Below are 16,013 nucleotides of genomic sequence, written 5' to 3'. Positions count from 1 at the left end.
CTCTGATCACACTTGCTTTATTATGGACACATTTATTTTTTTGTTGCTCAGAGAATATTGTATACTTTCTACGCTTTTGTTATAAACAACCCCTGGATTGCATCTTAAAGACCTGATCACCCTAAAATCCATTCATCAGGGGTCTTTATTCAATTAAAGTATATTATCTCGGCCATATATAAGATGCTTAACTTGGATCCGTTATAGATAATAGAAGTTTTTACAATATTGTACAGATCTGATTAAAAACAGGCGGATCGGGTTACAAATACCTTTTTTTATTTTATTTTTATTTTTAAAGTCTAGGACTGCTTGTAGACCTCCTAAGAAACATAGAATCTGGTGGAGGAGAAGAACCATTCAGCCAACTTGGTCTGCCCTCCTATTCAGTTTTAGAGGCAATACCTTGAAATTTGGTAGTATTACCAGAGTTAACCCTTAACAGGAGACCTACATAGAAAATATATATGTTGTAGACATCATTCAGATCATGGTTCTGGAGTCTGATGAGCTTTAAGAAGCCTCCAAGCCATATTGTGAACTTATACTATAGGACGGTATTATAGCAATAATGTAACAAGTGTTTGCGGGATCTGCTCAGGTGAAGGACACACGCTGGGGTTTTGTGATAACCCTTATCACGTTACTTACCGGTACACAGTGTCAACATATTGAGTTAAGTTAATACTAACCGGAGAAAGCTTAAGAGTCTTTAAAGGTTATAACCCCAGAGGGACATGTATGTTACTTTAGTGTTACGGGGAAAATGTCTTCCTAAAGGTTTAAGTAAGTGTCTCTCTGCTTTGTCATGGCTGGTTGAATATTTACTTTATCTGCTGATTCAAAGGGAAAACCTTAAAACCAGTAATGTTCTACTTGGAACCATTCCAAAGACTTTTCACATAGAAAACACCCCCCCCCCCCAAAAAAAAACCTATTTTATGCCATGTAGTAGCATTTCTGTTATGACCTGGATAGATAGTAGGTATTCATTGATTATTGACGGTTTTGGTTTAAACTATTTAGGAGAATTCCATCACAGATGGAAAGAGAGATTTGAGTCTTCAAAGAGGAATACGTGAGAGGATGGAACGGACGTCATTAGCGTTGGGAGCAGGGAAGTCACCCAAAATATCACATGATTGACAACAATGGTGACCTCCAGGTCTGCAGATAAAAAAAAAAAATAATTTTGACAAAACTAAACAAAACTAGGTTTTTGCCAATTCTGACCTGCATTACGGTGTACAGTGCTGGGGTTTTATCCTCGGGCTGTGTAGCAGTTCCCATGAATACATTTTAATTCAATTCTTTTATTTAATTAAACAGAAAGTTACAACCGCATTTTGAAAGACAAGAAGTGTTGTTGAAATTAAAAGAGGGTTCCCGCCAACGAACGTATAATGACCTCCTCCTTAGTGCTAAGCGAAGCCGAACTGGAGAATGTGGCTCCAAAGTCTACCGATCGGGGGCCTCGTCTGATGACCAGAATGAGGAGAAGATTAAGGTACTGTGTGGGGCAGCTGACTGCTTGTGATAGAAATAAAATGTATCTAAAAAGTCTTCTTCTGGCCTTCTGGAGCCTGACCAAATGAACCATTGTCTGTCTCCTCTGTTTTATACATTGTTTCCTTCTTGGGTGAGATTAGTTGTTAATCCTGGAGATGTCTGAGATTTTCACGTCTCCTCGTTCTGTATATCTTGATGGGGCCGCTAAGCATTTTCGGTTTCCTTACTTCAGGTGTTCTGGGCCGATTGCGAAATCCTTTCTGCTGAAATTTATTCCAATCCTTAACTGGCTTCCACATTATCCTTTCAAGGAATGGCTTCTAGGAGATGTGATATCTGGCCTGAGTGTGGGTATTATCCAGCTTCCGCAAGGTACGCATCATTTATTCATCTGATCACGCTCATCTTTTTGTTTGTTTATTTGTTTTTATTCACTAACCACTGAAATATCATCATAGTTTTTTTTTTTTTAATAAAAAAATATTTAAGCACCTTTTTAAGATGCGTGTTAAGATGTTTCATTCAAACGCCAATAGTTTTAACGAGCTTGATGTCTCATTCAGCCATCTTCATCAATGGAAACCCCTGGAAGGAGAAGCATGATTAAGGAGGGCTATTAAATATAAGGTTGCAGCTTATTCCCCCCCTTGTGGTCATATGTAGTATTGCAAGTTAAGAAAAAGATTCTTCTGCCAAAGACTCAAAACATGCCGGGCCAAATTTTGTCCCCTAGACATCTTAATACCCCCCTCCCCAAAGAGAACTTGGAAGCCCTGGATTTTCTGCATCCCTTTACATTTCAGGATATATGTACGATTGCCCCTGCTGGGGCAAACTGCTTTTTACCTCGCGAAAGGAATCCACATGTGCAAGGGTTTAAACCACTTTAACGAGTAAACTTGTTGCTATAAATTTACTATAAACTAAAACCATGCTAATTTTGTGGGGTTTTTAATATTTTAATTTTATGTATTTTTTGCTGATTCTAGGTTTGGCTTATGCTCTTCTAGCCGGCGTCCCTCCAGTATTTGGTCTTTATTCCTCGTTTTATCCCGTAATTATCTATTCCATATTCGGAACATCTCGACATATCTCCCCAGGTAACGGAATCTTCATACAACTGTGTAGAAATGACAATTGAAATTTAATTTATTTTACATTTAAAAATTACACTGTTACATCAGAATCGATTTTCTTAAGAACTTGCATGGGTTAATGAATCTTCCCATTAATCTGTTTTCCAACACAGGAACATTTGCTGTAATTTCCGTAATGGTTGGAAGGGTCACTGAATCCCTCGTACCCAATGACACCGTTGTCTTAACTGGAAATGATTCGGTCACCGATGTGGGAGACAGAGTGGCCGTGGCTGCGGCCTTAACGTTCCTTGTTGGTCTCTTTCAGGTAAGAGTTTACATTTATATGTATATATTTTTATTTATTTTTTTTGTTTTTTTTGCGGGGATGATATCTGTTGACATTCTATGTATATGCATTCATTCTATGGATTTGCATCCTGAAAATTAGCTTCATATCGGTTGCAAGATTAAGAGAAGAATTGTGTGATAATGTAATATCCCCTGGTGAGCACAAGTGTATACATGGCAAGGGTGGGATGGCCTGAGAGAAATTGGTGAAATTGCCCCCCCTGGGCCATTCCAAGCTCTTCAAACAGTTGTGGGATAAATGTAATGTGACCACGATGCAATAACATGGGAGCAGCTGTAAAGGAAGGCTCCAGACATAGTAAAGGGATGAGGTGTAGTGTGTGATAGAATACAAATTAAGTATTATTGTGCTTTATTTATTTATTTTCAGATTGTGCTGGGGTTAGTCCAGTTTGGGTTTGTTGTAACCTATCTCTCCGAGCCGCTGATTCGTGGTTACACCACTGCAGCTGCCATCCACGTCACCGTGTCCCAACTAAAAAGCATCCTTGGCGTGTCTGTGATGCAGAGAAGCAACGCTTTGTCTCTTATTTACGTGAGATTTCAATTTCTATCTTTTTTTGTTTCTTTTATAATGCATTATACAGAAAAACTGAGACAACAATATGTCCGTGGGAATCTCTAATACATTTAGCCATATAAATATTGCTGATTGAACACAGGTTTCTATTGTTCCTGAAAATGTGGTTTTGACATTGTTTGTTTGTTTGATTGTAGTCTGGGAATTGTGTCTAAACTCGCACTACTGTTATCAAGGCAAGTTCTTAGATGAATTGAGTCCATGTTCTTGCACTTGCCCCATATCCGAGGAATGACTTTAAGCCTTTATACGTATGCACATTCACTAGATGCTTCTATACTTTAGACCGTCATAGAAGTCTGCTCCAAGATCCCAGAGACCAATCCGGCATCCTTGATCACCGGACTCATTGCCATCTTTGTCATGTTCACCGTCAAGTATTTGAACGTGAAGTATAACTCGAAAATCCGAATGCCCATTCCGATCGAACTCCTTACGGTGAGACATTTACTCTCTCCTACCGTACGACACAGTGGAACGTTTCTCCTGTTTGTGTTCCAGATGGTTGTGATTTCTTGATGGTCTACAGATGAGATCGCGGACGATTCTGGCAGTCACCATGTGTACAATTGGCCCTTATGTGTCACATTTGAAGCCCATTCGACTGGGTAGTATGATGACCCCTCTAATATAAATTATAATGCAGCCCACGAGCCGCTGTTCATGCTGGTTAAGAAATGCCTTCCAGAGTAGGCAAGATACTCAATAGTAAATTTACAGAATTGGGACGCTTTTGGCTCAGAGGCAATACCCCCCCCCCCAATCCATCAGCATTTGGTGGACTGTACATGGTAGGAGTTATAGTGAGTTCGTCTAGCTCTGTAATATTTGTAAAAGCTTTTTGTTCTGTTTCACCAAGCATTGTGTATGTATTAAATTTATCTTAAGTGTATTCAAAATGTAATTCTTTCTCTGTTTCTAGTTAATTGTAGCCACTGGGATATCCTATGGCGTCAACCTCAATAAAACATATGGCGTGGATATCGTGGGGGTGATCCCAGTTGGGTATGTAACACAGTTTGAAAGTATAATCATGTGTTGTGTTTCACTCCCCCCCCCCCACTCAGGAAACCTCCGCTCTACGGTTACAATTCTCATGTGATGAGAATGAGTTGGCACAACTTCAAAGGAAAAATTACATGATTTACAAACAGTCTGAACAATTACCGGTAGTTGAAATTTGGAGACCGGTTTGCTACACTAGATTTAACATTGTCCTGATGGGGGAGGACCCCCCCCCCCCAAAAGAGCTTTTTAAAGAAAATACTTCACCAAAATAAACAATCCTCCATCCCTCTCTCCTGCCCTGATGTCCTTTTCTAGGAGCTCGGAATGTTTGCTGGGTACGAGGGTATCACAGGGTTCTACAGCCCTAAAAGTAACCATAATGCTTACAGAAATGGCAGGGAATGGGTTTATCAATTGTTTAGATACGTCATAAATAATTTTTCTTGGACATCAGTGACCTCATCAGGCAGCCGCTGGACCTAAGGTGCCAGGGCTGCCCCTAGTTTGCCAGGCCAGCCCTGCTTGCAAGTAAAAGTGTCCCCGTTCGGTTACTGGAATTGGTGGGAGGCGAGTGTGTGTGTGTGTGTATTGCTTTACATTAATAATATTAAGACCTTTTTAATAACTTATTTGCCTGTCGTATTGAAATACTGTTACTGTTCCGCACCAAGGATGAAAGCTCCGGTGTTGCCACGAACTGAATTATTTGCTAAGGTGGTTGGCAATGCCTTTGCCATCGCTGTTGTAGTATACGCCTTTACCATCTCTCTGGCCAAGATGTTTGCGGTAAAACACGGTTACGTGGTGGACAACAACCAGGTGAGCTGCCTTTTTGCTACATTCTAGGGATTAATATCTGTTTCTGTCACGTTTTAAGTGCCGCTAAGGCGGTCATTCCGTGCTTCTGGAGACAACAGTGCACCCCTCCAATCCAGGCGTGGATTACGAGGATGCAGCGTGTTTCCTATATGGAAGAATTAATTTGGTCTTCTAGAGGCAAAGCCCCCCAATATGAGCGCCGGTGGTTTTGGTGGAAGAATTTCACTTCTTCTCCTGAATTCCCTAGAATTTTGGGCCTATCTCCATAGGACTTAGTCTTACACTTACACAATACTGTTTTGTTTTTTTTTTTTTTTTTTTTTTTTTTCACTTTCTGTAGTCCTGATTATGACTCATTAACTGGTGGGTTGGCGGTATACGTCTCTTTGTTTATGTTTTTGTTTTGTTTTGTTTTTTTTGTTTTATGTTTTAGATTCTGTGGTTATTTTCTCTTAGGATGGTACCTTTTGCTATTCCTTTTGTCTGCAATGTTCCACAGACGTCGTATGGGCTTCGGTGGGAGAAGCCTGGTACTCCTTTCGAATTGTATGCCCTTTTTGTGCCACTCTTTTAATTTAGGGGGCATCTATCTTGTGCCTCTTGTATGCGCCGGTTTTGACATGCCTGCTTGATGTATATTTCACCATATGCAAGCATTTTTGTATTTCTGTATACCTGTTAGAGTCTGTATCTCTATTGTTTATTTTCCCTGTCTGTGGACAATGTCATGCATTTATTGTACCATCAATAAACGGAATTTGAGTTTAAAAAAAAAATATCTGTTTCTGTATTTAGTGGAGGGACTACAAACGTATAAATTGTTTGTTTTTTTTTTGTTTTTTTTTAAATTTCAAAATGTATATTTTATTTCAGGAACTTTTTGCTCTGGGACTCAGCAATTTCGTAGGAAGTTTCTTCCACTGCTTCACCATTGGGACAGCCATGTCCAGAAGTCTAGTTCAGGAAAGCACCGGAGGGAATAGCCAGGTATGTTCTTCCCCACCTGGAGGGTATCCTTATCTTCCTAACCTGGATTTTATCCAAGATTCACTAAGCAGCTGCATATAATTATACCTGCTGAAGGTTGAGTGGAGTCTGGAGTCAACTCCTTGATATCCTTGCATTTGTGAACCGGGAAGCCCGGCATGTTTATCTAGCCTTAGTATTTGGCAATAATTGTAGCTATAGGCGTCTGGGATGGGAGTCTAGCCCCTGCATTCACTGATCATGATATATTTTGCCTTCAGGTGGCTGGTGTTGTCTCTTGTCTGGTGATCCTCGTCATCATTCTCAAGGCCGGCCAGCTGTTTGAAACCCTACCAAAAGTGAGTTTACCTTTTATTTTAATAGATACCTTTTTATGTAAACTTTTGTTATTGCATCTGCTACTTATACCCATTGAGACACTCTTCTACGTGCCAAAATAATCTGTTATTTACGACATGACCGCTGACTGGGTACACACTGGATAGGAAAAAACATATTAATATTAGAATCTATCAATGAGTATTGGTTTAAACTAAAAAATAAATAAATAAATAAATAAAAAATACAGCCTAAAGAGCGTAAAGATTCCTGGGTTGCAATTAAACCTTGGTCTCTTGATACTAAAGTTCTGTATTTATCATCTTTGTTCATGTAACTTGGCTTTATGAATGGTTCTTATGAGCGTCGCCTACATCAGCTTAGAATCTACAGTTTTTCTAGAAAACACTTTATTTTAATTTTTTGATGTAACCTGTAGACCCCCTAGTCTAGTTTTGTAGACGGACAACTGCAATCATAGTCAACCAGGTTTTGCAACACAACGCCTTCATCATTGAAGGAATTGTCAAAAATTGTTTGTTTGAATAATTAAAATTTTTTTTTTTTCTTTTTCCTCCAGGCAATTCTAGCTGCAGTGGTTATTGTGAACTTAAAAGGTATTTACAAGCAGTTTTTAGACATACCAGCGCTCTGGAGAACAAACAGAATTGACCTGGTAAGCTATTGTTTGTTTTTCATAATTTTATAGATGTAGTGTGATGGGACTATAATACACGTCAATGATAATACTGTATGGTTTCAGTTTGTAGAAAACCTAATTATTGTAAATCACATTTGATGTTTAGTTCTTCATATCTGGTTGACGTTAATTCATGGCTGACATTGGCATCGTATCTTCTAGCTGGTCTGGTTGGTAACGTTTGTTTCCACTGTTCTTCTGAATATGGATATTGGCCTCGGTGTCTCTGTGGCGTTCTCGCTTTTAACTGTTATCTTCAGGACACAACTGTAAGTATCTATGGAACACGGGATGTCATTTAATGTTTGAACTGTTAATGCATTCCGTGGATTCCATGCCTGTGTCCTCCTATCATAATCCATACTTCTTTTGCCTTTGGCACATCCAGATAGATTTGGGATCATATACAGTTAAATAAACCCAGTATTGTGTTAAAGGCGCCAGTATATTTTAAAGACGCATAGATACTTTGCTCCAAGATCCATGATTTATGTTTTAATAATGAATATTCAGGTTTTCAAACCTCAAGGGATTGGGTAATAATTGGAAGATAATCCAATAACACATTAAATAAATTTAGGATGAGGATGACCTCGTACACACACCTGTACTCTTGTCTTCTCTCTAACAGACCTCATTACTCCGTTCTTGGACAGATTTCCAACACTGATATCTACAGAGATGTGTCCAAATATACACAGGTAGGTTGGGGGGCTTGTTCCAGGTAATGATCCCTTTCTACAGCATGCCTACATCTCGTATAATCTCTGTGTAGTGGGGATAAAGCTTTCCTTAGCATTTAACAAATAATACATTGACAAGTAATATATTTCCTGTATTAACGATACTCAATAATAATCATAATTACAATTTGAACTTTTTTGCTCCCCATAACTATGGGACTCTGTACAAGGCTGCCTAACATCCCTTGGCCAAACAGGGGTCTTACAATAGACTTTGGGAAGAATATTAGGGCATTGAAGCGTTTCGTAAACTATATGCAAAGGTAAGAATAAATGTTTTTTTTTTTTTTTTTTTTGTTAAGGCTAAAGAAATCCCTGGTATAAAGATATTCCGGTCGTCCTGTACGCTGTACTTTGCCAATGCGGATTTGTATGCAGATGCTGTAAAGAAAATGGTAAATATTTAGCCACAAATAATGAACGGTTACATTACATATTGGCAACAAGAAAATGGATGATTGTAGGTAAAAAAGAAGGTCGGGGTCACTCAGCTGTTTTCATGGAAAACAAGGACATTTCTGGCTGTAACATAATTACAAAATGGTTTTCTAGCGATCAATGAGTCTTTTAAACTTAAACTTGGATCAGCGAGCACAACGTGCCATTGGAAACCAGGAGTGATGGGAGCGATAAAGGGCCATTGGAAACCAGGAGTGATGGGAGCGATAAAGGGCCATTGGAACCCAGGAGTGATGGGAGTGATAAAGGGCCATTGGAACCCAGGAGTGATGGGTGTGATAAAGGGCCATTGGGACACAGGAGTGATGGGAGTGATAAAGGGCCATTGGAACACAGGAGTGATGGGAGTGATAAAGGGCCTCTGTACGCCTATAAGGAGATTCTATTAAAAATCCAGCCTTTCCAGCTACAATAGTCGTTTACATCATTAACCCCGTCTGCACTGGATTTCTGATCCATTTCATGTTATTTTAACCAACACAAATATGCTTTTCTTTCAAAAGCATGGAAACTTCTAAGTGACCCCAAACTTTTGAACAGTAGTGTGTATCTGTGTTTTAGCTTATTTTTAAATTGGAGATTATTTTCTACGTTCATTTTCAGAGCGGTCTAGACGTGGACAAACTCATTGCCATGAAGAAGAGAGCCATGAAAAAACAGAAGCGAATGCAGGAAAAAAACGAGAAAAAAGCAGCGAAGGAAACCCAGCTGAAGCATCGAGGAGCGGGGAAACCCGAGAAGGCGAGCTTTTCCTTTATATAACCATGACTTTATACATTGGGATCGGGAGTTTATCTTGTATCATATAATGAACAATACATTTTAATTGTTGCAGATTCAGGAAAACGAACTGAACGCCATCGAAGTGAAGGCTCCTGTCGTCAAAGAAGCAGCAGACTGCGAGGAAGCCATGATGGGTTTCTTGGGTCCCACCCAGACCAAGCTTCACTCTCTCGTTCTGGATTTGAGCGCCGTTAATTTTGTAGATACGGTCAGCATCAAAATACTGAAAAATGTAAGTGTTCCTTTATCAACGTCATGAGAAATAACACAATAGGCACAACATTAAAAAAAAAAAAAAGTGTTTTAAACGGTTCATGTTGAAAAAAATAAAATAAAAAAATAATCCGGTGATTATCCGCTTTATAAAGCAATGTCTTTCAAACCCATAAAAAATATCCTTTTATACAAAATAGTTATGGGCTTACATGTTCTTATAGTCTTCATTCAGTTATTAAAGATAAAATCTATTTCTGTTCTATTCTGAGTCTGAGTAAACTTCTTTTTTTTTTTTTTTTTTTTTTTTTTTTTAATTCAAGCCTTTCCATATAGTTTACCAAAAATTCTGTTAACATAAAATTTAGACCGAGTAGGTGTTCAAAAAAGGTGTTTAAAATTTTCTGCACCATTCTTGACTTTAAAGGGTCTTGTATAAATCTCCTAGGGGTATTCTTCCTAGCCTAGCACAAACAATAGCTCACGTAAAAGTCGGAAATATGTATTGTTTTTATATTGGAAATAACGCGCATTCCATTTATTCTGTTACTCGCTCCGAGGCTTTTAGACATTTTTTAAATTGGTCCTAATGGCTGAAAAAATTGAATTGAAAATAAAAAGCTTAAATGCAATATAAAGGAGATATGTGGGTCTCGGGGGGTTAACATTTTATTTTACAATGTCCTCTTTACAGGAAAATGTTAAATAAACCTGTACGTTAATAAATATTAATACTTCTTGGTTTCAGATATTCCGTGATTTTTCAGAAATTGAGGTAAAAGTGTACATCGCTGGATGTCAAGGTAAATGTGAAAAATTGTTTATTTGATACAGAATAAAGGCTTAGGTTAGCACAGAATGTCGGGATGTATGTTATGAAAAGAAATAAGAAATATTTTCTTCTACAAGACTTGTAGGAGATTTGAGGCCCTTTATCACTCCCATCACTCCTGTGTTCCAATGGCCCTTTATCAGGCCCATCACTCCTGTGTTCCAATGGCCCTTTATCACGCACATCACTCCTGTGTTCCAATGGCCCTTTATCACGCCCATCGCTCGTGGGTTCCAATGGCCCTTTATCACTCCCATCACTCCTGTGCTCCAATGGCACGTTGTGTTCGCTGATCCAAGTTTAAGTTTAAAAGGACTAATTTATGGTTAGAAAACCCTTTTGCGATTATGTTACAGCCAGAAATGTCCTTGTTTATCATGAAAATAGTTCAGTGACCCCAAACCATTGAATGGTTATGTATGGCACACGTGGTAATAGCGACTCCCATCCCACTGTCGCTACACAGATAATAGCAACGTATCATTAATAAAGAAAAAATGTTCGGTGAATTGGACCTTTTTTTTTTTTTTTTTTTTTTTTTTTGTCTCCTGATGAAGAATCAATTCAGGTTCAAACATTGATCGTTTTTAGTAGATTACATTGATCTCTTTATACTAGACGGATAATTGCTTTCTGAGGGTGCGTATGGTTCATGCTTTAGAAGGACTATGTGGATCATTATTTTCAAACTGGTTACAAGGCTACCTAGAAAAATATCCACGTGATCCTGTAGGGTCTTATCTTTCTAAGGGCGAGTGTTCAATCCAACTAGGGCTTGTGGCACGATGGTGGCCCTGGAAGCCACAGCTTTACCACTTCTTATGTTATTGTTATCTTAAGAGATTTTAACACCGAAATCAGAATTTTTTTTTTTGTGTGTGAAATCACCCTTTTTAGCTCTTATTTTGGTTTTACAGAATGTTGTATGTATTTTGAGAAAGCAAAATTAATATTGAATTAGAAGTTTGTTTTTTTTTTCTTCTTCTTCTTCACAGCAACTGTCCTAGAGCAGTTGGAGTTGGGGAACTTCTTCAGCAAGACGATCACCAAGGGACAGCTTTTTTCTTCCATTAATGACGCTGTTGCGTATATCTCAAAAACCCAGGAGCCGTTGCCAAAGAGGGACAATCATGTAAGTTATCTACCATATCTTCCTTTTGTAATCCTCAACGATTTGAGCTCGCTTACAATTATCATCTAAACATAATTTCATCACATTGATACAGATTATAAAGTGTAAAGAATTAAGTGTTTTTTGTAAGTAAATGGAACGTTTTTAAATTTTTTTAAAATTATTTATTAACCTTTTCAAAATCTCTTTTATTTTTTTCAGATTTACTTGAATACAAAGCTATAATTGTTGCGTATTACTGCAAGTTAATGGATCGGGATACATAGGAAAAGGCATCAAAACTCCAGCCTCCTAATACACCATTCCATGGCTAAAACATCCCGCAGAACTTTGGGGGGGGGGGGAAATCGACTATTGGAATGACTTCTACATCAATACTTTGGATCTGTACATTTTTTTTATTGTATTTTATAATTCCAGTATTATAAAAGAAAACTGTTAAATTCCCCCTCTGACTTTTTTTATTTGAATTTTTTTTTTTTTTAATGATATTTTTTTGTGTTGGACGTTAGTGTAACTTCTCCCAACCTAAAATAATCCTATTTCAACATTAAAAAGAAATAGATACTATGCAGGTGTAGCACCTTTCGCCGTACCAAGTTTCAACTCTGACCCATGGACAATGCAAAGGAAAGACTGAAAACTATACAATTTAAGCAATTCTAATGGATCTGGGGAAATTTTTTTTAAATATTGACATATTGGATAGTTCTAACATGAAACCAACTTCTAAAAATGATGTGGTTTATTTTTTTTTTATTTTTTTTATTATAGTTAATGCACAATTTTTTTTTTTACCTGTATAGTGTTGTTTGGCCATTTTCCCAAATATATTTGTATTTTGAACCCATAAAATCATCTGTCTTCAATGTTTAGGGTGAATAAAAAAATGTTTTATGCGTAACTAGCTAGGTGCCGTTTTTTAATGTGTTCATTTTTGGTTACTGTATCACCGGCTGGATTAAGGAATTTTAAAATCTGTGCCAAAAAAAAGGATTTATTTAATTAGTGTATGAACAATAGGTTCTTACTTGGTGAACCTTTAATGGGTCACCGATAAATGTAAGGTTATAAGTTACCGGTAACTAAACGACCCTTTTAAATACTTTTTTTCTGCTCCTGTGTTGTAAATGAATACACCGTGAGCATTTGGGAAAAAGACCGATTTTAGGTCATTAAGCCTTTTTTTCTTCCATTTCCGTACACTGTGTGGATCTTCCCTTGGGTGGGAGGATGAAGCCAATAAAAGAACCTTTTTAGGATTTTAATGTCCTGGTAAAAATTGTCACACGGTGGAGAAAAGTGTTACTGGATACATGAATTGTTATGTTTATCTTTATTTATTTATTTTGCATAATATGTTCTTAAACAATGATGTACGCAGTCCTAATAATTCCGGGACAGGATAGAGAATTACAATGTGAAAGATGAACAAAGGAGCCTTGAAAATTAGTCATTACGAGACAGGCATTGGGGGAAAAACTAGTAAATTTTTCACATTAAAAAATAAATAAATGGGTGTATATAGTAAATGTATATCTGTGTCGCAGCATCGGGGTCTCTATCACAATTATTCTTCGTAATGAATGATTATTAATGGGGGGGTGTAGTTGTTGTAGATAACAGCTGGGTATCTTCACTAAGAATGGGTTACATGTTAATCCAAAAAAAAAAAAAAAAAAGTTAAAAAAAGGTCTTTGTACATCATGGTTGTAAACATTGGATGTTAATAACTTAATATGTTTGCTATATGTAACCAAATATTATACCATTTAACAAGTGGTGACATAAAATTGTAAATGTCAGATTTCTTTTAATTGGGTCTTTTTAGAAAACTATGAAACTAAATAATTTAATTTGTGTAATTAATCAAGATTCCATTAAAAACACCCGCATCCACCGTAACGCCAAGGGCGAGCAACTCCTTGCAGGCCAACGGGTGGCTCCCTCCTCCACCGCGCAGAGGGTTAATGGTATGAATGTATCATCATTTGTGATAAATTAACCATTATATTGTACTTTGACCATTACGGCAGGACAATGCATCGCATTTTTACACCTTTCCCGCATCGTTTGCCCATTCCGTTTCCAAACCCAAGGTATTGGAGGGGCCGCTGTCCATGGAGGATCTGTTTCTCGTCTCCATGGGGGACAGTTGTCTTGAGGATGATTTTAAGTCCCCAAGAAGGAGGACCCCATTAAGCGAAGTTCAACTTGAAGAAATGGCACCAAGATCTAATGCTGCCGGACCCCCTCTGCTATCCCGAATAAAGAAAAAGATAAGGTATTCGAAAAGTTTTAAATATTGTCGGTTTATTTTCTTTTGAAATATCTTTTTTTTTTGTAACGTAAGGAGCATGATAGGGACAGGAGAGAAAAAAATGTTTTGAATTATTATAAAATTATTTTAAAAATTAAATCTATTGACTAAAGGGCTAATATTTTGGAGAGTCCGGTACTATAGGACGTGTGTCTCTGCCATCCTATTATTCATTTTCTGGACGTGATGGGTTTTATCACTTTTTATAAATTTCTGTTGCATTCAAAAGTGTGTTTCTTTGACCGTTTTTGCCTATATTAATACAAAATTAATACAAAATTTCAAATGCACCAATTCTAGTATATTTAAAATGAATTGCTCTTCTTTTTTTGTTCCAGATGTTCTGGGTCGACTGCAAGATCCCAGTTGGTGAAATTTATTCCAATCCTTGGCTGGCTGCCACATTATCGAGTGAAAGAATGGCTAGTTGGGGACATAATATCTGGTATCAGCGTGGGTACGGTTCAGCTTCCACAAGGTAATGGGGCAGATGGTGGATTTCCTTATAATTATACCCCTTGAAGTATATCCGATGTGTCCAGGGGGGTCTTCAGAGCTAATGTTATATTATTTGATTAATTTATGATAAGTAATGGAGGGTATAATATTGTACTGGGTGGTGAAGTTGGTAGGGGAAGGTCTGAGACACTGGTCTGGACTCCAAGTTAGTATTACCATGTACAATGTATTTAATGTATTTAAATTGAGCTTTTGCATTTGTGCACAGGGTACCTGGAATGAATGGATAACGATAGTCCCGTATTTACCGGGACCCTTCAATTAGCTGAATTCATGGTCTTACTGGGGGCCAGTGTCAACAATGCCCCATTCTCAAAATGGGAGCTACACATGTGCCAAAAAGCTGGAGACGGGACAATTTATGGGAGGTGTATGGCATAATGTCATCATGGCGCCCATGTCCGACCTGCACATGACATCACACGCTGCTAGATGTTTCGCTGTCAGAGCCGCTATAGTGATAAGGCCGTTTGTTGACCAACTTTTCAGGAGTATCTCTTTTTTTTTTTTTTTATATTGACTTTTTTGTAGAGATTTATCAATATACAAAAACTCTATGTTGATTACTTTGATAATTGTCTTGAAAGTGATGTTGATAATTTGCCTGTGCTGTGCGAGAGTTATTATCTTTAATATATGAAATTTGTTTTTATTTTTCTAGGTCTTGCCTGGGGTCTCCTGGCTGGAGTACCCCCCGTGTTTGGTTTATATTCTTCATTTTATCCTGTATTTATCTACTCGTTATTTGGAACATCCAAACATCTCTCTATTGGTAAGAAATTCTACCTCTCAATGACTTTAATGATTGATGAAAGCATTTAGTTACACCGGGGCAGGTTAAAAAGAATTCGGAACTGTGTTAATTCTCCAAGATTCCGGAGGGCTGTTCAATCTAAATGTAACAGTTAATTACTGAACAAATAAGTTATCTTTATTGAATAGCTCTGTTGGGTTCCATTCGAATTGCTCCGAATGTAGAACATTACCTTGCAATCCCTTTCTGAATAAGAGCCGTGGTCATAGACGGTTTGTTCAGAATATCAGATGTAAATTTATAAAAGTCGATCCCAATGGATTCAGTGAAAGGATCACCCATCCAGAGAAAAAAAGATTCTGATGAATTTGAGTTAAAATCAGAATCTCACCATCATAATAAGTCTTCAACAAAATGAAGATGTCCCATTCCCGATAAACTTCTGCTTCCACAGGTACATTTGCTGTAATGTCTGTAATGGTCGCAACTGTAACGGAGTCGCTGGCTCCAAATGAGAATTTCCTATTACCGGGCAACGATTCCGTCATCGATTTAGTAGCACGAGACCAGGCCAGGGTGGAAGCCGCTTCAGCGCTATCTTTGCTGATTGGCATCTTTCAGGTACGTACATAAGTAACACGTCAGTATATTTACATTGTATGTGTAACCCATAATTTCTATACAATTCGTGGCTGTAGAGCCCTGTGATAGTTGTATTACAAACATACGAAGAGCAAAAAACAACGATGCCTGATGAATGCCGATATGTTAATGTTCTTCATAGATCGCTCTGGGGCTGATGCAGTTCGGTTTTGTTTCAATGTATCTCTCCGATCCCCTAATTCGTGGATACACCACTGCCGCTGCCTTCCACGTGACGATGTCTCAA

The 16,013-nt window shown here is 37.9% G+C and overlaps 1 protein-coding gene across 1 annotated transcript in view; it reads left to right on the top strand.

The window, feature by feature from the left end:
- The window catches only part of LOC149276784 (cadherin EGF LAG seven-pass G-type receptor 3-like), an 89,085-nt gene that overhangs the window by 66,920 nt on the left and 6,152 nt on the right, over positions 1-16,013 (top strand). Inside the window, exons 41-49 of the mRNA XM_089503316.1 lie at positions 3,823-3,975; positions 4,460-4,542; positions 5,217-5,364; positions 6,238-6,351; positions 6,612-6,689; positions 7,250-7,345; positions 7,532-7,638; positions 8,001-8,070; positions 8,415-8,507. Coding sequence (XP_089359442.1) covers positions 3,823-3,975; positions 4,460-4,542; positions 5,217-5,364; positions 6,238-6,351; positions 6,612-6,689; positions 7,250-7,345; positions 7,532-7,638; positions 8,001-8,070; positions 8,415-8,507 — 942 coding nt within the window. The remainder of the gene's footprint in view (positions 1-3,822; positions 3,976-4,459; positions 4,543-5,216; positions 5,365-6,237; positions 6,352-6,611; positions 6,690-7,249; positions 7,346-7,531; positions 7,639-8,000; positions 8,071-8,414; positions 8,508-16,013) is intronic.

The sequence above is a fragment of the Sceloporus occidentalis genome, unplaced genomic scaffold (assembly GCF_023333645.1).
Source record: "Sceloporus occidentalis isolate IW3139 unplaced genomic scaffold, rSceOcc1.0.p SCAF_225, whole genome shotgun sequence".
Taxonomy (NCBI): domain Eukaryota; kingdom Metazoa; phylum Chordata; class Lepidosauria; order Squamata; family Phrynosomatidae; genus Sceloporus; species Sceloporus occidentalis.
This window is presented reverse-complemented; position numbering and strand designations above follow the sequence as displayed.